The sequence below is a fragment of the Thunnus albacares genome, chromosome 18, assembly GCF_914725855.1.
Source record: "Thunnus albacares chromosome 18, fThuAlb1.1, whole genome shotgun sequence".
In the NCBI taxonomy this organism is placed as follows: domain Eukaryota; kingdom Metazoa; phylum Chordata; class Actinopteri; order Scombriformes; family Scombridae; genus Thunnus; species Thunnus albacares.
Genome location: NC_058123.1, coordinates 3,452,401 through 3,479,165, shown reverse-complemented (window position 1 = coordinate 3,479,165; position 26,765 = coordinate 3,452,401). Strand labels below are relative to the sequence as shown.

The 26,765-nt window shown below is 38.4% G+C and overlaps 1 protein-coding gene and 1 long non-coding RNA gene across 4 annotated transcripts in view; one reads left to right on the top strand and one right to left on the bottom strand.

Moving 5' to 3' along the window:
* Positions 1 to 20,166, bottom strand: part of xrcc4 (X-ray repair complementing defective repair in Chinese hamster cells 4) — a 40,386-nt gene extending 20,220 nt beyond the window's left edge. For 2 of the 3 annotated variants that reach the window (XM_044333017.1, XM_044333019.1), the window contains exons 1-5: positions 19,958 to 20,166; positions 15,209 to 15,352; positions 13,177 to 13,367; positions 3,991 to 4,157; positions 1,746 to 1,877 (exon numbers count right to left, since the gene is read on the bottom strand). In XM_044333017.1, the coding sequence (XP_044188952.1) occupies positions 1,746 to 1,877; positions 3,991 to 4,157; positions 13,177 to 13,367; positions 15,209 to 15,350 (632 nt within the window). In that variant the 5' untranslated portion in view covers positions 15,351 to 15,352; positions 19,958 to 20,166. Of the gene's footprint in view, positions 1 to 1,745; positions 1,878 to 3,990; positions 4,158 to 13,176; positions 13,368 to 15,208; positions 16,016 to 19,957 lie in introns of those variants that run through there. The other variant, XM_044333018.1, reaches the window with a different exon arrangement.
* Positions 962 to 19,935, top strand: LOC122968091. Its single transcript, XR_006398744.1, has 3 exons — positions 962 to 1,273; positions 2,939 to 3,040; positions 19,875 to 19,935. It is a non-coding gene; the product is annotated as an uncharacterized LOC122968091 (long non-coding RNA).
* Positions 20,167 to 26,765: the final 6,599 nt, after the last annotated feature.

The window sequence follows — 26,765 nt, the reverse complement described above, 5'->3', positions numbered from 1 at the left end:
CAACAAAAAGTCTTTGTTTGAAACAATGTGAAGTTAAACATCTTAAAATGTTTTTTTTGTTTTGCTTGTGAGAAGTTGTGCAAGAGTTATAGTTGAAGTATGAGCACTGAAAGGAGCTGAGGGCTCAGTCGACATATGAGCGATCAAAGCAGTTTGTATGTTAGTTGAAGGTTAAAATCACTGTAATGAGCAAAGATTTCAGGTGACGTGAAAGTGCTGAAAACAGTTGCTGAACAGTCAGGAGGGGGAAGCGACATTTCAGCTGAAATAGGAGCGCTGCAGATAGTTGTAGTGCATTAACTTAGAGGAGGGATTCACAATATTTCATGTGTGTCTTAAAACAACAGTCAGGAGCTAAAATGAACAGTTAAACCTGTTTTTCTTGCTGTAATTATTCCTCCTGTTCATACTGACCATTAGAAGATGATGGAGGACAAAATCCACAGTCCTCCTTCTGTGCAAAAATGTATTTAAAAGTTTATCTGAAGCTAATATGAAGCTTCAGCGTCCAAATGAGTCAAATCAAGTAGATATCTTTCAACGTTACAGTCTTTTTAGTGCCAAAGTCCCTCTTTTTGTTACTATTCTTCCACCGCAGCTCAACAGGGAAACACAAAGAGGGAATTTGATGCTAAAAAGACTGTAAACGTGTCAGATATCCACTTGATATGACTAACTCAGACTGCTGAAGCCTCATATAAGCTTCACATTGACTTTTTAGGGCTGTAGTCTGCTAGTCGACTAGTCGATATGCTCTCGTCTGACTAAAGTCTCATTGGTCGAATAATCTCCGTGTTATTTTCTAAGTAGAAAAGTGCTACATCAACGGCTTTCCAGGATTAATCCATTATTTCCCGCGGCGGGAGGGACAGACTGACAAATTACCTGTGAAAACAACGGGGGTGTATTCAAAACACCCCCGTTGTTTTCACAACTTTGAACTCGCCCAACCTGATGGAGACTGCTGGGTCTAACTGTACTCAACGTTTACTGAATCAGTGTTTTTCCTATATTAATCACAACAAGAACTCCCGCCAGGCCAAGAAAATATTTTTAATGCCAAAAATAACTCCAAATATCCATTCATTCTGAAATCGATAGCGTTTGGCAGTCTGTGCAGCGCTGCTCCGGTACGTGAGTCAACCTCTGTGTCGTTGCCGGGGAAACTGTTGGTAGCGTAATGCCGTTAAGGAATACGTCACTGCGTAGTGTGTTTGCGTAAAGAGTGCGCGGCAGAGAAGTCATGGTGGATGCTAGCGGAGCAGAGGAAAAGGTTAGTAGTAAGTTGTCAGTCTGGCAGTAAATGTACAGTACAGACTACAGTGTGTCAGTTACTAAATGTTAAAAAGTCAGGTCTGTTGTTTCCCCCAAGTGCTGAAAAAGTGAAGGAGGTTAGCTCCAAAGTTAGCAACAATGGGTTAGCATAACCTGAAGACACAAAACAGAGAAATAGAGAACAGAGAAATGTGTGACTGCTGAGTTCACTGTGCACTCTGTCCCGTTAAAGAAGATTATGTATGATTTCATGCATTTTTGCTCGAAAGGAGGGGATCTTTTACACACTTGAAAAACTGTGAACCTGTTCTTAAGGACAGTGTGAGCTTATATGTGATATGAGGTGTAAGAGCTGAAAGTGTCTCAACTGTAAATTGAGAAGCAGGAGATAAAAGCAGTTGCAATGCCAGCTGATGAGTAAGCATTTTCTAAAGTTATAGACCTAAAAGACTGTAACATATTCAGTCTACCTCGCTTCCTGCAGGTCTGTGAGACTTTCCTGCAGACTGCGAATCTTGGCCTTCTTCTCATTCAGGACCAGAACAAACCGAGAGTAGAGTTCTGTCTCCAGGGCCTCTTTACCACCAGCATAGCGCTTTAGTCTGAAATGTACAGAAACACACACAAGTCTTAAAACCTCCTCAGTATGTCAAGCGTTCATCTATAATCCTGCCAGGAAAAGTGCGTATATACCTGTGTTTTTCTCCTCCAGCAACATAACACAATAACTGCTAATCAATGATGGATAACGGAGTTGAGAAACTGACTACAGAGCTATGAATCATTCAAGATGAGCTGCACAGGACATGAACTAAAAGCAGTCCTTTTATTTCCCCATAATATTTAAATATTATGTATATTATGTTGCTTAATTCTAGGGACTTCAAAGGTAAATCCGATTATATTCTACATTTTTCTTATTGTTGGAAAAACCACTTTTTTGCAACTTTTTAATGTCTTCTTTTTGGGATTTATCGTACGTATAGATTCAAAAATGCACATCCACTTTTTTACATTTTTTAACATAATATGTGCCTCTTTCTGACATCGTCATATTTGTTTTTAGATTGTTTTTTGGGTTTTTTTGACTTGCATATCTTTATTTTCCGATGGCAAAATACCATTTAACAGACACAATCAGTTACAAAAATATGTCATTAACACACACACCAAATATCAGAGGGAGACCAATAAATAGATCCATATGGGTGTCTAAGATAAATAAAAACACCGTTTCTGCTCATGTCTGTGATCGTTTTTTTATGTATTAATTAGAGCTGCAACGATTAGTTGATTCATCAATCCGCAGAAAATTGATCTGTAATTATTTTGATAATTGAACAATTCATGTTTTAAGCAGAAATGCAAAAGATTTTCTGGTCGCAGCGTCTAAAATATGAAGATTTGAAGCTTTAATTCTGACTTAAATGACAATAAACTGAATCTTTGGACTGGATAATAAGACATATGAGGACACAAAACAATCAGTTAATCAAGAAAATAATCTGCAGGTTATTTGATAATGGAAATAATCATTAGTTGGAGCCGTAGTGTGAGTTAATTGTCTGTGTACTTCTGTTAATAAAGTATTTCTGAATTGAATTGAAATCCATAATGAACTGAGGTAAACTGTGTGTTGAGTCTTGTGTTTTGTGAATCACAGGGGCCCCTCTGACTCTGCCTGGCGTGATGAACACATGAACACCACTGTGACATCAGTGCATCGCTCAAAATGAAGTGTTGCAGGCAGTGTTACAGGAGTTGGGTAATAACTGTGATGGATTTAACAGGAACCAAAACTTGTGTTTTTAACCTCACTGTGTTGTAGTAGTTTTTGGCGTGCAGTGTTCAAACCTTCCTCACTACCAGCCAAACTGTGTCTGAGGTGAAGAGTAGTCTTATTTAATCATGTATTTATTGATTGAAATCACTTTTTTGTTGTATTTAAGCAAAGTTTTTTATACCTATTACTGTTAAGACAATGATGCATCTCCTAAGTTTTAGCAAAATTAAAATTAAGAAAGAAAAAATGTTTATACTCAAAAACATCCCCATTTAATGTCATTATTATGTTGAAAATCTACTTCACATGTCTGTAAATACGACTATTTGCACATTTTTCCCAACAGGATATTTGAGGATGTTGAAGATAACAGGCATTTTTCACTATTTTCCGACCATTCATAGACAAAAACAGATGAATCAGTAATGAAAATAATCATTAGTTGCAGCCCCGAGTAATGTTAAATTGGACTTTTTTTTTTGTTTTTGTAGCTGCGGTTTGGTTTGTGGGACGTGAGATTTATGAGAGCAGAGCTGCGAAGTCATAAAACCCAAACAAATAATGACACATAAAAGAATTGCAGAAATGGACTTTATAGATAACTCTTAACTCAACTGATCCATTGTAAACATAAAAATATTGATTAGAGCAGGATTTTTTTTGTCATATAATTCCACATTAATGTTAATAGTTGGTAGTTCCCAATGCAGTTAGTCAATGTCTGCTACAGGTGGCTAGCTTCTGTGTTTACTTTCATTCAGCTGTACGACTATTTGCACAATTTCCCAGAAAGAATTGATCTAATTCATTGACTTTCCCCGAAGTGGAAATCATCCCTCAACCCTGGCTGGTTGTCAGAGATTCCTGAAGCGATGAGAACGCCGCTTATTCGGTGTGTGTGTGTGTGTGTGTGTGTGTGTGTGTGTGTTTACTCTGCAGTGATGCGTTGCTGTTCTCGTCTCAGTCTTTGGTTCTCCTCCTCTAGTGCTTGGTTATGTCGCTCCAGTGTATTTCCCCTCTCCAGACTGTGAATCAGTAACCCTCGCACTGCCTCCGCCGGCGTCGGGACGACGTTCAGAGAAACAGAACCCAACCTGAACTGGAGGACAACAATGAAACCTCAGAGGTTAACAGCTTGTTGTCAGGACTTTGTCACTGATTTGGGCATTTTGGCACATTTCGGCCTGAGGTTTTAGGGGTTTTTTTGCTCAGTTTTCACTCTATTTATTTCAACCAGCAGCTCTCACATCTTGAGGCCATCGATGGCTGTTAGATGCTCCAACTGACTCCCATTAAAAAAGCCTCAACGTCTCTCTGGAAATACAAGTCAGTCATTGTTTTTAGCAAGTCATGGTCTCAATCTCTTAAGTCAGGCCCTCTAATAAGTGTGCAGGTGGTTATTTTGGAAATTATTGCATGCATGTTATGTATATTGATTAGTGCAGGTTTAAAGGTTTTAATACAGTGTTTGGTATACAATTCCACATTAATGTTAACAGGAAGTAGTTCCCAATGTAGTTAGCCATAATGTCTGCTACCGGTGGCTAGTTTCTGTGTTTATTTTCGTTCAGACTCAGAGACAAACGTTTGAAATAATTTCTATAAAATTCAGGTTTATTCGGGAAGCTGTAGGAGGCTCAGCAGCTCGTCCTGATATTCGTTGTTTGGTGCAAATCCTCGATTCCCCAAAATCTCTATAACGGAGCCGGCGGGCGCAAAGGTAACATGACTCATAGAACCACTATGGCCACATTTATGGGAAACACATCATATTGATATAAACCGAAATATCCCTTTAAATGATGTGATTTTTTTGACCTGGTCACTGATGCTTGGCGACGTCGGTCCCCAAACAAACAAAGTTTTCCTTCAGATATGACACTGCCATGTTTGCACACAGATAAGAGGCAGAACGGTCTCTATCACCACTGACCTCTGACTATCATCTCCCTAAATAACCAATCTTTACTGGAGGAGACACAACTGTTTGTATGACTACAGACTGGATAAGAGAGATAAATCATGTGTTGTTTCAATTTCAGTTTATTGACATAAAGACAAAGAGAGAATTCCTTCAACATTTATAGACTTTACTGGTTAAATTGTGCTGGAGCTGCTTGTCCTTCCAGTACAAAAATATTTTTGCACAGATGGAAACATGCTAACAACAACATATAGCTCTATTTGTGAACCAATGTGATGACAATGTGTTTTTATTTTGTCAAATAGTCTCCATTAAAAGTCTGCTGAATCAGCTGTTAGCAGCTCCTGTTTGGGGTGGGTGTACCAGACAATTATCACTGGATTTACTATGATACTGAAGAAAACTTACAAATGTGATGATTCTCAGGCAACTTCTGCAGCCTATTTTCTTTGGCTTCTAAGTGGATTTATGGAGGTTTATTGGTGATGAACATGAGAGATAACGATATCCTTGGGAAGTGTCAGTCACACTGAATCATATCAGTGGATCATCCAAGTCATAACATCCTCTGAGCACCATGAATATCTGTATAAAATTTCATGGTAATCCATCAAACTACTGTTTAGATATGTCTGGGCCGACTGACAGACTGACAAAGCCATGCTGGCTAAAAATATATTTAATATTGAAGTCAGATACCCTACTGGGTTGAAGACATAATTACAAACATCATCAACTCTTCCCTTTTGATCCTCATCTTTCCTCCTGCTCACTCTGTCATGTCGTACCACCCTCTGTGTTTCTCACGCTCTGCTTATTTATAAGTGTCTCATATTTGCCAGCTATTACTTCATTGCCTAAAAGAAATGTTAAGTAAATAACCTAAAATACTGCTGGACATGGAAATACCCTTTCCAAAGCTTCTCTGGCAAACACTTCCAGTTGTTGCCTCATTGCATACACTTGGTCAGTATTAAGCTCTTAACGGTTCTCAGATTTACCAGAATAAGTGCTTCAGCTGTCACCTGACGGCTCACATTAGGGATGAAGCCGTGTTGTTGTCGACTGGTGGACCGGGACAGTGGCGGGTTGGCTACAGAGCTGTTGATGTGGGCAAAGGTTTCGCATGTTGTCATAGAGACGCTACTGTTTCAAAAAGCTGCTTCTGACTTCACACTAATTAACTGCTGGGCACTTTTTATTTGGGGAGAAACCTCCCAGAGCGACTCCACCTATTCTGATTTTACTACTGAGGTGGTTGAATGTCGGCGCTAATATAAAGCTGCATTATGTTAAAGTCATAAAAGAGGAAAGATTTTCAGCGTGTTTCCAGGTGTAAGACAGTATTATAAAGCCTTTTGTGTCTCCGAGGGAGCTGTGTGATAAATTGCCTCAAGTGATGTCGTTTGAGTCAGCGTTGGCTGGGGCTGAACACTAAAAGTTTGAAAATAAAATGAGTTAGAAAACGTCTGACGTGCATGTTTTGAAGTACACCTATTACTTTAAATGGCCGAATGTGCACCAAAAGCACTATGAGGTGCGTCAGACTGCCTTGACGCCCCCCCGACTCCGACCTTGTTTCGATTCTGGAGCAACAAAAACGAGAACACAGTGACCAAAGCTGTTTCTTCTGCAGCCGAAAAAGAGAGAGATAGTGCGAGCAAGCTGAGAGTGAGCGGCGGTAGAGTGAATGAGAGAAATTAAACATTATTTTCTGACTGTTTCATCATGGCGGTTACGTTCTAATCAGATGATTTACTGAGGAAACAGATGCTCTTAGTTTTTTTTTCCTCCTCTGCATTTTCTCTGTTTCATTCATTCATTGCATCCAACTTATGCAGCAGTAAACATAAAGAACAACAGGACAAATCTGTGTTGGTTCTGTGCTGTTGGCGTCTCAGATCTGATGCCTGCATTGATGCCACAGGAGCATCAAATGACACGTCAAATGAGGCGCATCAATTATCGCTTTCAGTGTGTTTGGGCCTTGTAGCGACTAGCAGCTCCAGGCTACATTAGACACTAACATAACACCCCAGTCTGTACAGGCATTTGAGTTGCATTGTGGGTAAAGTAGGCGCTAGAATTTGATAAGGAAGAAAAATTTATTCTTTTTTGAAGCTGAAGAAGAGAATACACATTTGGGTAGAGACTTGATAATCAAGTGATGTCTGGGAACAACCCCTTGATCAACAAGATGCCAACTGTGTGTCTTTCCTGCCTTTGACCCCTGCTGATTTGACCTTTTTGACCCTGTCTGAATGCAGCACCCCATCCTGTTCCTGCCCCTTCCTTTCCCCCCACCCCCCCTTTACTATGTTGACCCTTGATCTTGACTGTGTCACACTGTAAGGCCTAAATGTAAATGCCTTCTCTTCCTACCTTTTGTTTACCATTTGTTGATCACACCTTGATTTACAGTATAAAGTGTTTCCATTTCTTCCACCACAGCAAACTTTGAACAAGGACTTGAGTGATTTTCTTCAACGAAACTGTCCATCTTGAGTCCGACGATGTTGCAACTAACGATTTGATTAATCTGGTGCTTATTTTCTTGATAAACTGTTTAAGTCTATGAAATGTGAAAAAATTGTAAAAAAGAAAAACTGCATTCACAATTCCTTAGCAGCCACAGTGATATCTTCAGTTTGCTTGTTTTGTCTGACTAACAACACAAAACCTTAATATATTCAATTCACTGACAAATATGACAAAGACAAACTGCAAAGTGTCACATATGAGCAGCTCGAAACAGATTTTTTGCTTGAAAAATTACAAAAAAATTCACTTTACTTTAATGACCACGTGACCAAAGTCGGTGGAATTTCTGTTCAGTACATCATGGAAAAGAGGGCTCAGTACACAGTGTCGGCTGCACAACATGCAAGCAGAAACAATTATTAGATTATCAAAATAGCTGATTAATTTTCTTACGATCAACTAATTGATAAATAGTTGCAGCTCTAGTTTTAAGTGCATTGCTAAATCTTCTGTGTACTGATTTAATACATCCAAATATTATAAATATAATAAATGTTTTATGTTTTGTTTTAAGTATATTGTTTGTATTTTTTTTATTATTAGTGCACTGGGTTTAGGGTTAGGGTTTAGGTTTTGAGTTAGGGTTAGGGTTAGAGTTAGGGTTAGAGTTTAGGGTTAGGTTTTAGAGTTAGGGTTGGGTTTAGGGTTAGGGTTTGGGGTTAGAGTTGGGGTTAGAGTTAGGGGTGGCTTTAGGGTTAGGGTTTAGGTTTTGAGTTAGGTTTAGGGTTAGAGTTAGGGTTGGGTTTAGGGTTTAGGGTTAGAGTTAGGGTTGGATTTAGGGTTTAGGGTTAGAGTTAGGGTTGGGTTTAGGGTTAGAGTTAGGGTTGGGTTTAGGGTTAGAGTTAGGGTTGGGTTTAGGGTTTAGGGTTAGAGTTAGGGTTAGAGTTAGGGTTGGGTTTAGGGTTAGGGTTGGTTTTATACTTTGGTGTTTTGTCACCATATGTGTTCAATATGTTTAACACATTTAACCTGATTTTAACCCTGAATCGTCTCCACCGACTATATTCTGCAGAAATTCTGTCAGATCAGTTGTTGTCTAATGTGCAGTTTGAATTTCTGGAGTTTTATTTGTGGTTTGAGCAGCTGTGTGATCAGATTTCCAACATGGCTGTTGGTACAAACTGTGGTGAGCTTGTTTTAATGTTGCTGGAGTATATTTGACATGTTGTGGTTAAACTGTCAACTGACTGAGACGCTGTGAGAGAAAACTGAACTTCACATCAGATTGTCTGCATCTTCCAGACATCTGTGGCTCCACTTACGTTCTGTTCATAGTACAACTGCATAAAGTAACGCTGCATTTCTCTCTTTTTGTCAACATTGTTGAGGAGGCCGTCGTCTTGTTTGAATAAAGTTTGTTGGAATTGTCACTGGATAAAATGCTTTGGTTCAGTGTGAGAATAAAAGTTGCAGTTCTGTGAGTTAACACAACATACAATATTAGCTTTACATGTTTTTATGAGGCTTTTAAAGACAATAAAGTTGTATTATTTTCTATTCTGGTGAAAGGATTTGTTTAAAACTGCATCGTAATGTGTTTGTGCAGTCAGTATGACCATCTGATTACAATACACAATACGGCATCAGTTGTGGGAATAAATGTTACCCTTTAAATCTATTAAATTAGATGTAATAGGAAACATTTGTAAAACTCAAACCAACATTAAAACCAAATGTCTTAATCATCACGAAGGGGACACGTCTTAGACATTTCTTATTCGAGCTCAGCAGAGTTACAGAGAGAGAACATGCTGACAGATGCTTGGTATGTAAAACACCTCAGGTAACACCTGTACATGTGTGTGAGAGTCTTCTCTGGTGTTTTTGGATGTGAGCTGCGATTAGAGGGGAACGACCGGCATTAGACTGAAGCCTTTCATTATGACTCATAACTTTATGACAGATGAATTACTGTTTGGTTTTTTTTCTTTTTTGGTTTTTTGTTTTTTTAAATGTTGAGAGAGGACACATCCCAGCAACGTCTGTAATTCAAACTCTCCTTTTTAAAAAGCAGAAGCCTCGATTCATTTCCCCTTTTGCTGCAACAGATGCAGTTAGCTGTCTATTCTGTCATAATTACTATTGCAACAAAGGTTTTGCATCTGAATCATGAATAAGTGTGTGTGTGTGTGTGTTCACACAATCGACCCCTGAACGCAGATGATTCAGCCAGTTGCTAAACACCATCTCACTGTGCAACACATCTGTGGTTCTTTTCACATAATAAAAATCCCACCAGTTCAGATCCATTAAAGCTACATTAAACAGTTGTTCTTTGTTTGCAGATATTTGTTCCTCCCAACAACATTAACCTCACCACATCAAAGCAAACATACTTCAGATTAGTTTCTTGATTAACTCATTAATTATTTAGTCTGAAAAATGTTAGAAAATTGTGTGAAAAATATCCCCAAACCCTCTTAGTAACTGAAAAACCTGAGAACTTTCAAGAAGTTGGAAATACTTTAGCTCTTTTTTTCTGAAGTAATTGTGATTGTTTGATTATCAAAACTGTTGCAGATGAATTTTCTATCAATTGACTAACCGATTAATTGACTACTTGTTGCAAAAACAAAAGAACATGCAGCTTTTACCTTAAAGGACTAGTTCACAATTATTCCAGTGTGTCTTAAACCAACAGTCAGGTCTCCATATGAACATATTTTTTTTTAAGTAATAATGACTGTACTCACTGCTGAAACAAGTCAGTCAGGGCAAGAAACAGGAGCAGCCAGATGACACACAGGTTGTAAACAAACAACCAAATTAGCCAAAATTTTAGCGGAGAATGTCCATCAACACCGACCTCCAACTTGACCTCCACTGTACTGCACAGTTTTCCTTTGCTAACACAAATGGGGAGTTTGTGGTTTTTTTGGTTCTTTCACAGCTATTAACAACCAGCACGAATCGGTGCTTGTATAGAATCTAACAGAACTGTCTTAAAGGACGGGTTCATAATTTATCAAGTGTGTCTTAAACCAGCAGTCAGGTGTCCATATGAACAGTGAAAGAGGTTTTCCTTGCTGTAATCATTCCTCCTGTTCATACTGGATATTAAAAGATCCTTCAAATGTGCTTTCAATGGAAGTGATGGAGGCCAAAATCCACAGTGTGTCCACACAGTCATTTAAAAGTAGATGTGAAGCTTATATTCAGCTTCAGCAGTCTGAGTTAGTCATATCAAGTGGATATCTGACACATTTACAGTCTTTTTAGCATCAAATTCCCTCTTTGTGTTTCCTCGGACAGTGTTTCCCTGTTGAGCTGCAGGTGGAAGTATAGTAGCAAAAAGAGGGACTTTGGCACTAAAAATACTGTAATGTTGAAAGATATCTACTTGATTTGACTCATTTGGACGCTGAAGCTTCATATTAGCTTCAGATAAAGAGTTACCAACTTGTCCTGCTAAACGCTAACTAGCCTCACTCAGATTGTCCAAACAGAGAGCAGAATCTGATTTAATGACTTATCTTCTGAGGATAAGGTTTTACACCTCACTGTAGTAGCTGTTACACCTTTAAACTTCACTGTTTTACCGCTGTCTGCCTCCGTAAAGCACAGATCTAAACTAAAGAGGTTTATTACAATGATCAGATGATTACACACGTGATGATCTGCAGTTATCATCCTATTAGGTCAGATAATTTGCCTGCATGTGTGTGGTGAGGTAACTCTGTGACAATCACGTGAAGGCATTGACTCATGTTTCTGTAAAAACATTAACAGTTTCACACTCCATTCATCACTTCCTCCGGTTCAGTCGGCAAATCAAAACAAGCTCGGTGCACTTTCCTCCGAAGGCTTTAAAACATCAACAGGTGGATGAAGATTAAAGCGCGCCGTTATCTACAGTTACACGCAGCGCCGACGTCATGCGAAACATCAACAGTGTCGGCTCTGAAGGTGGATTTAACGTCAACAATCAGCTAACGTTTTACTGATAAAGCCACGAATGAAAACACACGACCGGGTTTTTAGAAATTAACCTTCTGACTCGTCTGCCGGCAGAGAGGGAAATTTAAATAAACACACTCAGTCCCTGAAAAACTCACATGTCTAAAACACGTCGTCACAGTGAGTTATACTCATATATCAGTTATCTGTTTATCACACTGAGATGTTACAAAGACGAGAGCTGAAACTATTAGTTGATCAACAGAAAATTAATCTGAATTATTAGTATTAATTGGCTCCAAACTCCAAATATTGTCTGGTTGCAGCTTCTCCAATGTGTTGCTGCTTTTCTCTGTTTTATATCATTTTAAACTGAATCTCTTTTTTCCACAAACAAAACAAAACATTTGAAGACGTACAAGAATCTGGGAAACTGATATTCATTCTTCTACATTTTTCACTATTTTCTAACATATTATATAGTGAACAATTAGCCAACCAATGAAGAAAATACTCATCAGATTAATCAATAATGAGAATAACTGTTAGTTGGAGCTCTAATAGAGTTGTGAAGTGGGAGGAGCGGCCGTTTTGGAAGTAAAAGTCGTATTTGTGGTTTTTTTCCACAGACGTTACATCAACATGAAACTCTCCTGGTTGAATCATCAGTAAAAAAGATGAACAACTTTTAGAAAATATCTGGTTCTTTGATGAAAAGTTGAAGGTACAAGATGAGAGACGTCAACCAAGATGCTTTTCGCCAAGAAACGTCCAATCACTGAACTTAAAATTTAGTCAAATGCCTCACTAACGGCGGGCAGAAGCGAAAGATTTTACAATCTACAGTGTGAATCAGTTCACTTTTAATTTCTGGGTCACTTTTGAGTGAATTCGGCAACATTTGTTTACAACTTCAGCAACAAAGTGTTTTGAATTCATTCTGCTCTGATTCACTTTTAACCAAGCGGCAACCTCCGGGGCTGTAAAATGAAGCCAAAAACTGCAGTTCCTTGAATGTCCACTTGAGGCTCCAAAAGCGAGTCAATCCCCATAGACCCCCATGTTAAAATGCCCAACTTTACAGCAGAAATAAACATGTTTACAGCCTGGTACAAAAAACGGTTTTGGTCTCTGTAGCTAATTTCCTCTTTCATGACAACTGTACGGGGGGTGAATTTTTTTATAACTCACCCGTTTAAATTTTATTAAGTGGTAAAGTTCTGCATAATGAAGGACATGGCTGCTTTGAGTGACAGGTCCGCCAGCCGCTAGGTGGCTTGTTTCAGTCATTCAGCCCGCCTCTTTGCCCATTTTTGATTGGCTGGGAGTTAGACAGCGTCACACACTGCCAAGATGGCGACGGCCGGAGTGACTCACTTTGAGCTTCAAAACCGCTCTTCAGAAACCAGCGGGTGACGTCACGGTAACTACGTCCATATTTTTATATAGTCTATGCTTTTAACCAGCTTCCTCTCCACGGCGATGGCGGCTGAGGCTCATGGGTATTGTAGTATTATTAGCCGCCTACCAAAATGACGAACACAATGTGATTTTTCAGAAAAGAAGTTGAAATATTTATATTAATATGTATATTTATACCTATAGGATCGTCCTGAGTTTCTATGTTCAGTTATATTAAAGCATATTGTTTGAAGAAAAAATCGAAACACTGTGAGAACCAGCAGCTTCTCACACGTCAGCGTTCTTTAAAGCCTGATGACTTCAGTCTGAGTGTGTCAGAGGTGTAAAAACTCACTGAGATGTCCTTCTGAACCTTCTCGTACGCCAGCGTGACGGTGGAGCCGCGGTTCGGAGGAGATGGCGTCAAGCTAAAGCCGTAAGCGACGGAGCTCTTTGTCTCGGTCAGTGCCTGCTGGAGGTCCTGGATGTACCTCTCCTTCTGCATCTCCAGCTCCTCGGCCTCCTCACACACCGCCGCCTCGCTCACTGCAAACAGGAAGATCCTGAGTTATTATCAGCCTCGTGTTCAAAGTGTTGCTGCAGCAAATGGACACAGCAAAGAAAGAAGAATAAAACAAACACAGGCATCTTGTAAAGCAACTGCAAGATGTGGAGTGGAAATTTACGACAGTTTGACAAGGCAGCATTAAAAACATTTCACAAAACAAACTCTACTCTACAGCAGATGTAGTTTGCTTGTTGTAGATCAAATTCTCCATTATTCTGAGTACTTTCAGGACTCCAGAGAAGCAAATAAGTGGAACTTGAACGTAGACCGTTTGACCCCATTTACACTTCAAGTTCTTTATTGTTACATCTCATAATACAAGTATAAGAGAGTAAAACTCTCTTCAGCTCCTCGACAACGCAGTAAGGAAAAAAGAAATATTTAAAGTAGTGAAAGCAATAGTAATAGATAAGAGTATAAAACACATGAGTGCATGTATGTAATGTGCAGTGTGCATGTGTCCTACCTAATATATGAGTAAATATCTATATGTGTATGTATAATAATTCATCAGCCTGGTGGTCTGGAGGATGAAGCTGCTGGTCCAGACCTTCAGCAGTCTGCCATACTGCTTGTCAGACGGTAGCAGCTGAAGCGGTCCACGGTCGGGGCGGCTGGGGGTCTTTGATAATCCTACGGGCCTTCCTGTTGTATATATCCTGGATGGAGGGAAGCTCATATCCGCTGATGTCTTGGGCTGATTGCACAACCCTCTGCAGCGCAATCACCAAGCCAGTGAGGATGCGTTCAGTGGTGCCTCTGCAGAAAGCACTTAACTCACTTCATGCTTTCTGGGTGGATCATAAAGCTCTCTGAACTCTGAAAAGTCCAATGTAAAGGCATCCATCCTCTCTCAGGAGGAGGTTTAAAGGTGTAAATGGGTCCGTCTCTCCAAGACACAGACGTAATATTTACTTTTCATAACTATAACTACAATCAGTCTAAAAAAAAGTCCAGTTTGAGTAACAGATCCATGAGATTGAAGGATTATCAGACACTAAAACACTGCACAAGTTTGCGTTTTAGCACTAAGTTGGACCTGGTTCAACCCTTCGTCTTCACACACTGCCTCCATTAAAGCAGAGCTAATGTCAGTCTGAACAGCCTAAAGCCGCCCCTGATTAGTCGAGCTATCAATTAATCTGCCGATTATTCTCTCAGTTTCTCTTTTAGTCTATAAAATATCAGATAATATTGAAAAATTCTTGTCATATTTTCCAGAGTCAAAGGTGACGTCTTCATATATATTCAAAATCCTGGCATTTAATTGAAAAATGATTAATTGATTAGCATGCAGCCCAGGAAAGTCAACACAGATGGTAATCAGATTTGTGATCTGACTATTTGTGATAACTGAGATGTACACGTGTCTAATCTGGATTTTATCTGGATATGAGACCCTTGAAATTATGTGTAAATGCTGCGTTTGTCAGCTGCTGTTTCCAGATTTAAGAATGAACCGTCAACTTAAACTTTTTAAGGCAACGATGACGAGACGTCCTGAAAAAGGATCAGAACAGTTTAAAGTCTTCAGGTGCGTCTCTGAGGAAAGTTTCTAAGTTGAATCCTCACCTGAGAGCATTCAGGCTGCTGTAGGTCAAACTAATAAATCTTCCTGTCCGAGCAGCTGAAAAGGTCAACGATGTTACACTTTAAGATTTGCACAGGTGAAGTGAGAAAGGTGTGTGTGTGTGTGTGTGTGTGGTCAAACAGGTGAGGCCGTCCGAGCATCAGGTGAGTATAAATCCGTCAGGTCAGACATGTAAAATGTGAAACGACAAGCTTCGAGGTCGTGCAAGGTGACATTTTTTTTTTTTACCTTCTCCTCTCCAAGCGTCCTGTCCGTCAGTCAGCAGCAGCTGGAAGCCTGATCCTAAGTCCCGCCCCCTCCAGTCCACCCGCAGGAAGTAGGAGGAGTCAGGCTCCGAGGAGACGTGGATCTCACGCACTGACATGTGCATCGCTGCGGTCGGAAAATACCAGATACACAGAAGAAGAGGAAGAAGGGGATTACTCTGGCTTTTAGTAGAGATTTAGGTCACATTACTAAAATCCATCACTGTCTCTGACACACTGAGCTTCTGAGACTGTTTGGTCTGAAGGAGTCTCCACAGATTCATCATCACTCCTTTAACATTGTCTGATTCACGACGGACAGCTTTTTTTAAAAAAAATTTATTTAAATGGTCAAAATTGATGCAGCAGAATCAGAGATATCATCTTTTATAGCCAACACATTCTTCTTCCTTGTCAAAACCTGGCGCCTACATTACCCTTAATGCAACTTGACTCGATTCACTCGACTGCACAAACTATTATGAGCTCAGAGATCACAGATTTGAACAGAACAAGTTTGTATTTTTAAGATTCAAGTCATGAAATGGGTTTTTTTGGAACACCCGTGAGTTTAACGGGTACATTAGGTACCAACTGAACACAAATTAAACAATAAAAACATTAGATATAAATGAATTATTGACACTTCAAATGAGAGATTAGACTTTCATTTGAATGAAAATGTTCTCACTTAAATTGGTGCATTATATGTTAAAAATGTCTGAAAAGTGGATTCAGTGGGCTTAACAGGGACGTTTAGACTGTCAATCATTGTTTTCAACGAGTCATTATGGTCTTAATTGCTAAATTCTGGACCTCTAATAGCATATAGTAGCTTTGATGTCCGCTGTTGATTGACAGCTGTGATTGACAGGTGGTTGAGCTCACAAGCTGCAGTGCTAGCTCAGTTACCCCCATCGATCATGTGATCTTCTCCTTGCAGGTTGTAGTGGTCTGTTGAGAGCCTCCTATAGATTCAGGTGTGTTATGCTAGTAGCAGCTAATGTTTTCTGGAGCTGTTAGCCAGGAGAGATGAGGAGCAAGCTGCAGAGGTGTAGAAAACCCTTAAAAACCTTTAATAAAGGGAATCGAAACAGGAACATAATGCTTGTATTATGAACCTGGATGGCTGCAGAGTGGAAAAAGGTGAAGTTTCATCAGGACATGTCCGATTAGCGTTGTAATTTTCTGTCAAATTAAAAGTGCTTCTGAAGTTCTTTCTTCTTGTTTTAGGGTTTTTATGAGCAGCATGTTGCTTCAGATTTTTACCTAAAACCTGCAGTGTTCGGAAAGCTGCGTGGCAGTGTAAGCTGACAGTCCTGCCTGCTGGAGGTGTGTCAGACCTGCTGGAGACCTGTCATAACTCCCACAGCTGTTCTTACATCATTTTCCTGGCAGCTGTCACGGCCTGTTGTTCACGTGCCAGCCAACACTTTACCTCCCTCACCCACCGTTACGTCTACCGTCCAGAAAAAACAGCCACAAACCTCCTGAGGGCGGGTCTGGTTTTACAGCAGCTGCTTTGACATGCTGTGAGTTTATCTGCACAGCAGCGTTTAGATGAGACCGAACTGTTGTTGTAGAGAGAATAGAAGACATATTGAAGGTCTGAAGGGATAAAGGATCTGTAAACCATCAGAGACCCCACAAGGCTTGACCAGGAGAAACCTAGAAGCCTCCACAAGAGAAAACAAACAGGGCCTGACTGTGCTCAGCAGTTTCAGAGCTTCTAACAGCTCGGAAACATCTGTATGAATATGTAGCCATATTCATACCGAGAACATATTGATATTAATATCTGTGCACAGTGCTGAGCTGGACAAATCTCTAATGAACTGGCAAACTTTACCCGCTAAGACAGCGTGCCTGTGAGCTGATGAACTTACGCGGACATGTGAATTTATGGAGTTCTGGACTCATTTATATGGATTAAGGTTTCCTGCAGTGTTTGTAGCCCCCACTTTAAGGATAAGTCTGGCAATTTTTCTTACTGTCAACAAATCTCATGTTTGGATCCAAACCAACAATGAATTGATCTACTAACAAAGATTGTGTGTTAATCAAAGCCTGATATATCTTATTCCTCCGTTGTTGTTCCAAAAACTATTAAAAACATGTCAGTGAGTCACATCGCTGCACTGGGTGACATGTTCCTTCATCATGAAGAGTTTGGTCACATTAGTTTGTTTGGAAACGGCTCCAAAGACTAACAACAGCATCACATTTTCAGTCTCTGGAGAGTAGTTCTGTGTAAGGTAGACGCTACTGAGCAGGGGAAGGAACATCTGGACTTTGTGCAACATTGCTCATTGTGAAGAACTTCAATACAAAGTCTAGAGGTTGTGATATGTAGCACAACAAGCTAGCAAAGATGTAAACAGAACTGTGTTCCTGCACATGCTCAGTGGCGTCTGCCTTACACAGAACTACTCTCCATGGCTGTACAGTTGTATTCTGATGAACTAATGACCTCTGTTCCTTTTGAGGTGTCTCAACCACTGACAGACACACACAGGAAGAGAATAAATCCAAAGTCAGATGCTTGTTTACAGACATCTTTAGCGCAGGTGCATTTTTATTTACATGTCTGCTTTGTTGCAGTTGGCCACTGTCAGTCTTGCTGGCAGGCGCAGCGGAAGACGTGCTGTGAGTGAGATTCACTGTTCCAGAGGTGATTGAACCGGTTACATCGGTTGACAGCGAGAGGGCAGATGTTTTTATTGAACCTCCAGATTGTGAGAGCGGTGACAGAGCGGAGGACAGAGGAGATGAGGAGATGGATGAAGGTCTGGAAAACTTGTCAGGTCATCAGCTTGGTGTTGTAACAGATGTGATTCTCTACAAAAACGTCTAAAGCCATGAAGAAAGGCCCAGATAAAGAGCTGTCACCAAGAAAAGAATTACTGACTACTGTTATGGATGATAAATTAAATTGCTATACAATTGCATAATTTAAAGTTTTGAAGTTAAATATTCCTCATAATTACAATTTGCATGAATTGTTGTTTGTGTAATAGTGTTTATGGCCGACTTAATTGTGAAATATTTCATGCATTATATTTTAAATGTGTTGCTTTTGAATGTTAAGTCAGATATTTTGTTCCTACTGAAAATCCCACAGTAATACTATATAAAACGTCTCTAAAGTCTGTACAATGTTAATACTGGACCAAGAAAAAGCAACAGATTATCATTTTTCTTTTTGAATCTATATTGTAAGAGTCCAGATATGTGTGTATCAAAAATTTAAAAATTGTAAAATTGTAACTAACAACTAAAAAAAAAAGGATGTTAAGGAAAAGTTGCGCTGTAGCCTCATGCTTTGACTGATTTGAAACATTTCGATGGATTTGTGCTTCCCTCAGTTAGTACTTTAAGTGCTGTAAAGGAAATTATAAAGACATTAATGGGTTAAATGTGAATATTTTCTGGTTTCCTCTATGACAGTAAATTAAATATTTTTGGGTTATGTACGAAACAAAACATTTGAGTCATCACTTTGGGCCTCAGGAAACATTTTTCATCATTTTCAGACATTTTAAGACCAAACAACTACTCGATTAATTGAGAAAATAATAATCGGTTTCAGCCCTAATTTGTTAATTTTTCTTTATAGTGGTGTGTCATACCATGTTACATACATTTCTTTATTACCTGTGACATCGTGTCTGTCTGTGATTGTTTGACCCTGACCCTTGTTTTTTTATCATGTAGCCACTAAAAAAAGGCTTTTAAACTTTTGTACTTTCCTTTGGAAATTAATTCTCTTTTTTGTAGATATTGACAGTTCCGCTCATTAGGCTCTCACCAGCTGATATCTCACTACAACTAGAGGTATTACTGGTTGTTACCTGTTTTCTTCTCTGAAATATGCAAGAATGAGCGATATGTAATTGTTAAACACTGGTTTTCCTCGGTGCCGTTTGGTCGTGTAATGACTAAAGTGAGCCGGACTGTTGTAAATGATTAGTCCAGCAAGCTGCAACCGTGTCATCACAGCGCTGTAAGAACTGTAATGCACTAATACACAACCTCTCATTAGGTGTAAGTACAGGCTGAACACAGTGAAGCAGAGAAACTCACACCTCAGTTAGCTGTGTGCTAATGACCGACCACAGCAGCGGGCTTCCTAACGCAGCACAACACATCTTTAAAAACACCTGCTTCACTAAATATATGCACAGTCAGGGGAACTTCTCATCTCAACAAGAGATGCAGAAAAGTGTCTTTTCTTGCATTTTAAAGTCACTGTTTTTAGTGAGAACATCTACCAGAGTGTCTGAGCTGCTCTACAGGACGCTGAGGTCACAAACACGATTTTTTTCTGGGGATTTGGGACTTTTAGCAACGGTTGGGTTACATCTTATAATTAAACTCATCAGGTCAAGTTAATTTGTATATAGAGCGCATTCAAAAACAACAGAAGTTGACTAAAGTGCTTTACAGAGACTAAGAAACAGTCACGTTTTTCCCCATAAAGACCACATTAAACCAGGTCTTAATTAAAAAAAACACTTGCTAAATCTGTACTTTATTAAAAAAGAAAGCCCCTCAAATGAGATCAGAAACGGGAAAATGTTCCTGTCGTCCAATAATAATGTGATATAATATAAATGACACAGCTTGGTTTCGTCTCTCTGTCTAAACAGAAACTGAAGCTTCAACAAGCAGCGAGACGAGCGAAGAGAATCTCATGTTCACCGTCCGAAAGCTCCGGTGATCTTTAACTTACCTGATAACTGCACCGGCTGAGTCCGCTGCTCTGTTTTTTGTTGATGAAATGTTTTATTTTTGTTTTTTATTGCCGCAAAACGGAGCTGCAACCTGCCAGGGACGCTGGCTACGACGTCATCATCCGGCGACACAACCGAACAGCTGATCAAGTAAGTTTTGTTTTGTTTTATTAATTAATTAATTTATTTTATTATTTACGTCATTATGCTTCTCAAATGTGCCTTGTGTGTTGTGAGGTGTTTATTATTATGCCTATTATTATTATTATTATTATTATTATTATTATTATTATTATTATTATTATTATTACTACTACTACTACTACTACTACTACTACTAGGCCTACTACTATTATTATTACTCCTATTATTTGTATTAATTTATTTTATTATTATTTATATAACAATAATTATTTCTATTTATTTATTTTATTATTTACGTCATTATGCTTCTCAAATGTGCCTTGTGTGTTGTGAGGTGTTTATTATTATGCTTATTATTATTATTATTATTATTATTACTACTACTACTACTACTATTATTACTCCTATTATTTGTATTAATTTATTTTATTATTATTTATATAACAATTATTATTTCTTATGTTAAGAGGTGTACTGAATGCATTAATGAACATCAGTCTTGGGGTTGTTATTATTATTGTTTTTATGACTTGATGTTTGTAAATTAATCCTTTTCAATATAGATCAAGTGTATCTCAAAAAATTAAAGATCCTAATTTCAGAATGTTAAATGATATTGAGCCACGTAATGAATTCTTGAAAAAAACGATGTAATATTAATTAAAACACTGACATTTTTCTCTTAAGATTTTTTTTTATTATTTGGTTTACTCCATATAATTTGTGTTAACATAATTTGATTAAATTTGATTGTAACCAAAAATTTGTCAGAAAACCACCCAGAATAGGTGGTCCAACATAAGTAAGTCTGGGCCTGGGTCTCTCTCCCTCTCTCTCTCTCACTGCACTTGTGTAACACATTTTGGTCTAAAAAAAACATCTTCAATATCAAAATTACTCCTAATGCTTAGGCCTGGCAGAGAGTCAACTTGCACTTTTATGACTGTAACAGTTTCAGATTTTTCTTTTTTATTTTACAGATTTTTCCTGTATTTCAAAAATACATGAAAATATCAATAAAGCTACAAAAATATTGTGAATTTACAGTAAAATAATGTAAATCTAATGTGAAATAACATGAAAAATGAAAAATGTGTAACTTATATTACACTTAACATGATCTTAAATTAAGTAGATTGATGCAATTATAAACCTGATTACCTGTTTTACAACGGTATTTTGACATTTTTGAAAAAATGTAAATCAATCTTGTTTTATCAGTGATTTGTAATTTTATTCAATTAAAGGACCAGAGTGTACGATTTTGTGGCATCTAGCAGTGATGTTGCAGATTGCAACCACATGAATACCACTCTGCTAACCCCTCACCTGATTTTGGGCTGAAACATGGCGGCGCAACATGGCGGGCTTCGTGGAAGAGGACCTACTCCCTATGCATAGTTCTTATTTTCAGTGATTATTCACTAATTAAATCATACTTTTGAATATTATGTTCCCTTTCTGCCAAGTCTGTTCCACTAGATGCTACTAAATTCTACACACTGCAGCTTTAAATATAGATTAATATAAAAGATTTTGCATAAAATGATGTGGTTAAACTCAATTTATTAGGGTATGTGTCTGTAATTTTAAGCCTGATTATTTGTTTTATAGCTGTGTCAGTACATAGTTATAGGAAATCTAATTGTTTTTGTAAGTGGAATTCCCCTTCTTTACCATTAAAAAGCCAAAAAAAAAAGATTTAATGTAAAATTCAGGTTATAAACTGTATTTTAACTGGAGAAAATTACTGTATTTTTATGAGATGCTTATTTGTTGTTATTTTACAGTATTTTATTGGCGCCCTTTACAACTTTTTTTTTTTTTACAGTGTGAACATACCTTCACTTTCTCAACACTTCATCTTCATAGTCACGAGAACAAAAATCCAACAGACAAACCTGACGAGAGGAAGCCAGTGAAATGAAGTAATGCTGACCTGCCTTCTCTCCGAGTCCCTCAGAGTTGTTTTAAGTTTCCTCGTCATAGAGGCTAAAGCAACAAGCTGTTTGCCACATGTTGTTGTGAGGGAAATGAAGGGATTACTACAAGATCATGATTTGAGTTCTGCAAACAGACACTTTCCAAGAATAATTGCTTGTAAGAGGCAGCTTGGGCATTTAAGCGCTTTCTATTAAGGACACACACACATAATGGGGCCCACATCAGCTGTGTTTCTACAGGGATTTACAAAATGTGTGTGTGTGTGTGTGTGTGTATGGGGGGTTCTGTGTAGTAGATCTTCACTATACATATGACTGGATAAAGGAACCTGTGCAGCCCTCAGGCGGCCTCTAAGTGGACATGATCACATGTGGGACTGAGTTTCAGTCCAACAAGCTATTGAGTTGTTGAGAGTGAGGAGATGCTGGTTCCAGAGGAGTTTTTCCTCATTCTGTATTTCCATTTCAAATATTTCTTTAATCGATCTCCTCAAAGTAACACAGAAACTCAGGACTCTCCTGGATAATGTGATGATCCTACAGGTTTATATTCTGACCACCAGTTTACTATTATTTTAGACTTTGTTTCTGAGAAATCACGTTTTATCTGTAATTTTGGCGGACAGTTAAGAATACTACAATACCCATGAGCCTCTGCTGCCGTTCGGAGAAGAAGCCAGAAGCGAATCAGAGCTTAATGAATTCAAAACACATCGTTGTTGAAGTTGTAAACAAAACGTGGCGCCATAGTTGCTGAATTCCCTCAAAAGTGACCCAGAAATGAAGGTGAACTGATTCACTCCGTAGACTGTAAAATCAGTTTTCTCAACACTGTAATCTTTAGCCAGGAGCTGTAGTTTTTAGCATGCTCTCAAAGTTGTTTAACTTTGCAGACATCACCAAGGTTTCTTTTTTTTATTCACTCACAAAAATAACAAACAGAAAAACAGAAAACACAAAATTCTGGCAATGAATTAACAAAGAAGTGATTCCCACCATTTCTACACTCAAACCAAACTGACAGAAGAAGACGACAACAGTTGGTCAAAAAAAGAGAGGAGATACAGTAAAACGAAAAGGGTGGTCCTGCACTGATTTTTATAGTGACATTAAGTACTTTTCCACTTCTACTTTTTGGCGCCCATCTTTCAGCATATTCTGTCTCAACCTCACTAAGGTTTCAGTCTCTCATAGTAAGTGTACAGACTACACACTTTAGGAACAAGCTTTATTTTTTCAGAAAGACAGATGAAAGAAAGATTGTATTGAGTCTCAGAAGCTTTAACCTGGACATGAAGTCAAGACTTCACGCTAGTTTATAGATTTCTATAGGCTACATATCACAGTAGAGAAACTAAAAGTTGCTTCATCAAAAGAACAAATAGATACAGATCTCGGACCTGTGTATGTGTCTGTGGTTTATTGTTTCTGTCCAGTGTGTCTCCAGGAAGACACCAAGACGTTTTTTTAACAGTCTGACCTGCATCCTCTGATCCATTTTGCTGCTCTCTCTCAGCCACAGAGCTTCCCTGATACTTGGCTGCATTTTCTGCCCTGAGGTGGTGGAGACTCCTGGGATTAGTGATTTCTTCCAGCACCATCTCAAAAAACAAGAAGACTCAGTAATTAATTTCTGCTTTCTTCTTGTGTTTGCTCATGTATTAGTTGACCCCCAACAGTAAGTCCTTCCTGTTTATCTATTTCTATTTCCCATCAAGCAGTTCTTTAATTTCTTTTCTTACAGGATGTTCATCAGAGACTGTGTCCTACTTAACTGTTTGTAATGTCCTCTTACTTTCATAAGATTCAGACAACGGAATATATGACAGGCTGAGAAGCAACTCCTGCTCAGTAAGCTACTGTTTTATCATTCAAAGTCTATGATACAGTCATTTTGCACTTAAATAAAGCCACTGTGTGAGGAATTTGAAATTCATGACTTTGGCCTCCTCCACTAGTGGCATTGACAGGGATCCTTTTTATAGGCCAAGGGTCTGACCCCGGGCACAGACCTGTGATAAAAGAACGAAAAACAACACATATTGGTCTCTGTAGCTAATTTCCCCTTTCATGACAACTGTACGGGGGATGAATGTTTTTATAACTCACCCGTTTAAATTTTATTAAGCCGTAAAGTTCTGCATAATGAAGGACATGGCTGCTTTGAGTGACAGGTCCGCCAGCCGCTAGGTGGCTTGTTTCAGCCATTCGGCCCGCCTCTTTGCCCATTTTTGATTGGCTGGGAGTTAGGCAGAGTCATGTACTGCCAAGATGGCGACAGCCGGAGCGGCTCGCTTTGAGCTTCAAAACCGCTCTTCAGAAACCAACGGGTGACGTCACGGTAACTACGTCCATATTTTTATACAGTCTATGATCAGGACACATTAGCGTTTACACTACAAAAGATATGGGTGTGGTCAAATGCATCCCAGACCACCTCTGCAAGTGCTTTAAATGATTGGATCATAATGTGTCTTGGTGTTTGTTTACACTTGTATTTAATGTTGTCCAATTGTGATCCGCTTGCCCAAGACTCATTTTAAAACCAAGTGTAAACAGTCTAAGAGAGTTCTTGTTGTATTACAATGCAACAGTTCATGAAATTTTTAAAAGATGAGCAAGAAATGTTTCTTTGTTTCTTATTCTTAATTTTGCAAATTGCAAAAATTGAGAATAAAAAATAATCTCAAAAGATTTCAATCCAAAATTAATTAAGAGAATAAGAAAATGACGTTACTTCTTCATGTCCTTAATGAGCAGTTAATGTCTCAGAAATTAAGTTTTTTCAATTTCACATCATTTGTTTTTAATCTGTTATGTTTCATTTAGCAGTGAGCAAAATTACAAAGAAAAGAAAACTGTTTGAAAATTGTGAACATGTTGTTATATGTTTCAGTCGTAGCCTCCATACAAAGTATGAAAACAGTGCAGTGTAGTATCTGTATTTAATTACAGCTGCTGATACAGTCAGTTTTTGGAAACAACTTCCTCCATCCTGCCTACAGGCCTTCATAATCCAGCCTCAATCAGTTAACCAAACCGGCTTCCAGACGTCTCTGTAAACACACTTGTGGTTGTTTTTGTTACTGTTTTTACTGTCCAACATATTCACTCCACTGTGGTTGTATGCGATGAGATCCACCTTCATATACCTTTAATTTAGCCATATATCCAACTGGTATGCAACATTAAACAAAGCTCTTTTCTTACATTTTGCATTAGTTGGGTTTCTTTGTTTAGGTGTTGCTGAATTTGTGCTCAAACACATTCAGGACACTTTTAGTTGTTCCTAGAAATGTGCTTTACATCGGCTGTAGGGCTGTAACTAACAATTATTTTCATTATTGATTAATCTGACAATGATTTTCTCAATTAATCAAATGTTTTGTTTATTAAATGTGAGAAAATGGTGAAAAATGTCCAGAGTCAAAGGTGACATCTTCATATGTCTTGTTTTGTCTGACCAACACTTTACTATCATGTATGACAACGAAAATCATTAAATTATCACATTTGAGAAGCTGAAACTAGCTACAGGTTTTTTTTGGTTTTTTTGCTTAAACACTTACTGAAGTTACTATTTCATTATCAAAATAGTTAAAGACTAATTTTCTGTTGCTCGACTAATCGATTGATCGACTAATAAAAACTGTATTTTTATGCACATTTTGAATTTTAAAACATAAAAGAGTGGAAATGCCTGGAATTCCGAAAAAAGTCAAAATATCTCAAACGAGTGTTTCCTGTTGTCTGAGGTTTAAAAGTAGCTGTGTGGATAAAAAAGCAAATGTAAACAGACTGAGTGAATAAATGATGACGTACATGAGTCATGTGACTTAAACATCACTGAAGAGCTGAAAACATCAGATCAGTGTGGGGCGATGATGAGGAGACTGTAACCTTCCTCACATCAATACATCAAACAACAAGCAGAAATGTCATATTTCCATCATGGTTTTCCATCGTTTGAGCTTTGACTGCCGCTCTTTTAATGATGTCATTGCCGTGTGTCGTCTTCTTCTGCTGCGGTTTAATGGCACCGACTGGAGAATTAGCGCCACCTGCTGTTTATTTCTAAACATTCACATAACAGTACTGGATGGAAACAAATATTTAGAGCATTTTGTTTTGATGATTTTCTGGAAACTTGGACTTGTATGTTAATTTGTTTCTGATTGTGCAGAGTTAGCTCCAGAGTTGATTCACAGAGTTGGAGGCTGGTTGATTCTGATAGGCTTCTGAGTGTCTGGTGATAGAAAAGGTCAACAGACCAGAGCTCTCTGCAGGGCCTGGCTGAGTCATTTATTTAGATTGGCACTTAAAGGATGTGACTCTGGTCTCTGTTTGGTGTAGAAGGTGTCAATGAGAAAAGGCAGGGAAGATTGGATCTGAATAGTAACATTAGTGTTTGGAAAGTGGATAAGATTCTGCTGTACATTAAAGGACAATTCTGCTGCATCTTGAACAATATGTACATTGTTTTGGCTGTAATTTCTATCAGTTATGATAACATTAAGCCCCATCAGTGTCCTCCATGGTTCAGTCACATATCATTCCCCACACAAACCTGATGATTTTGTTTATAAAATGTTAGAAATTAATGAAAAATTACAGTTATAATTTACCACAGTCAAAGGTGATGTCTTTAAATGTTTCGTTTTGTCTGACCAACAGTCATAAACCCAGAGATATTCAGTTTACTGTCATGTACACGACAAAA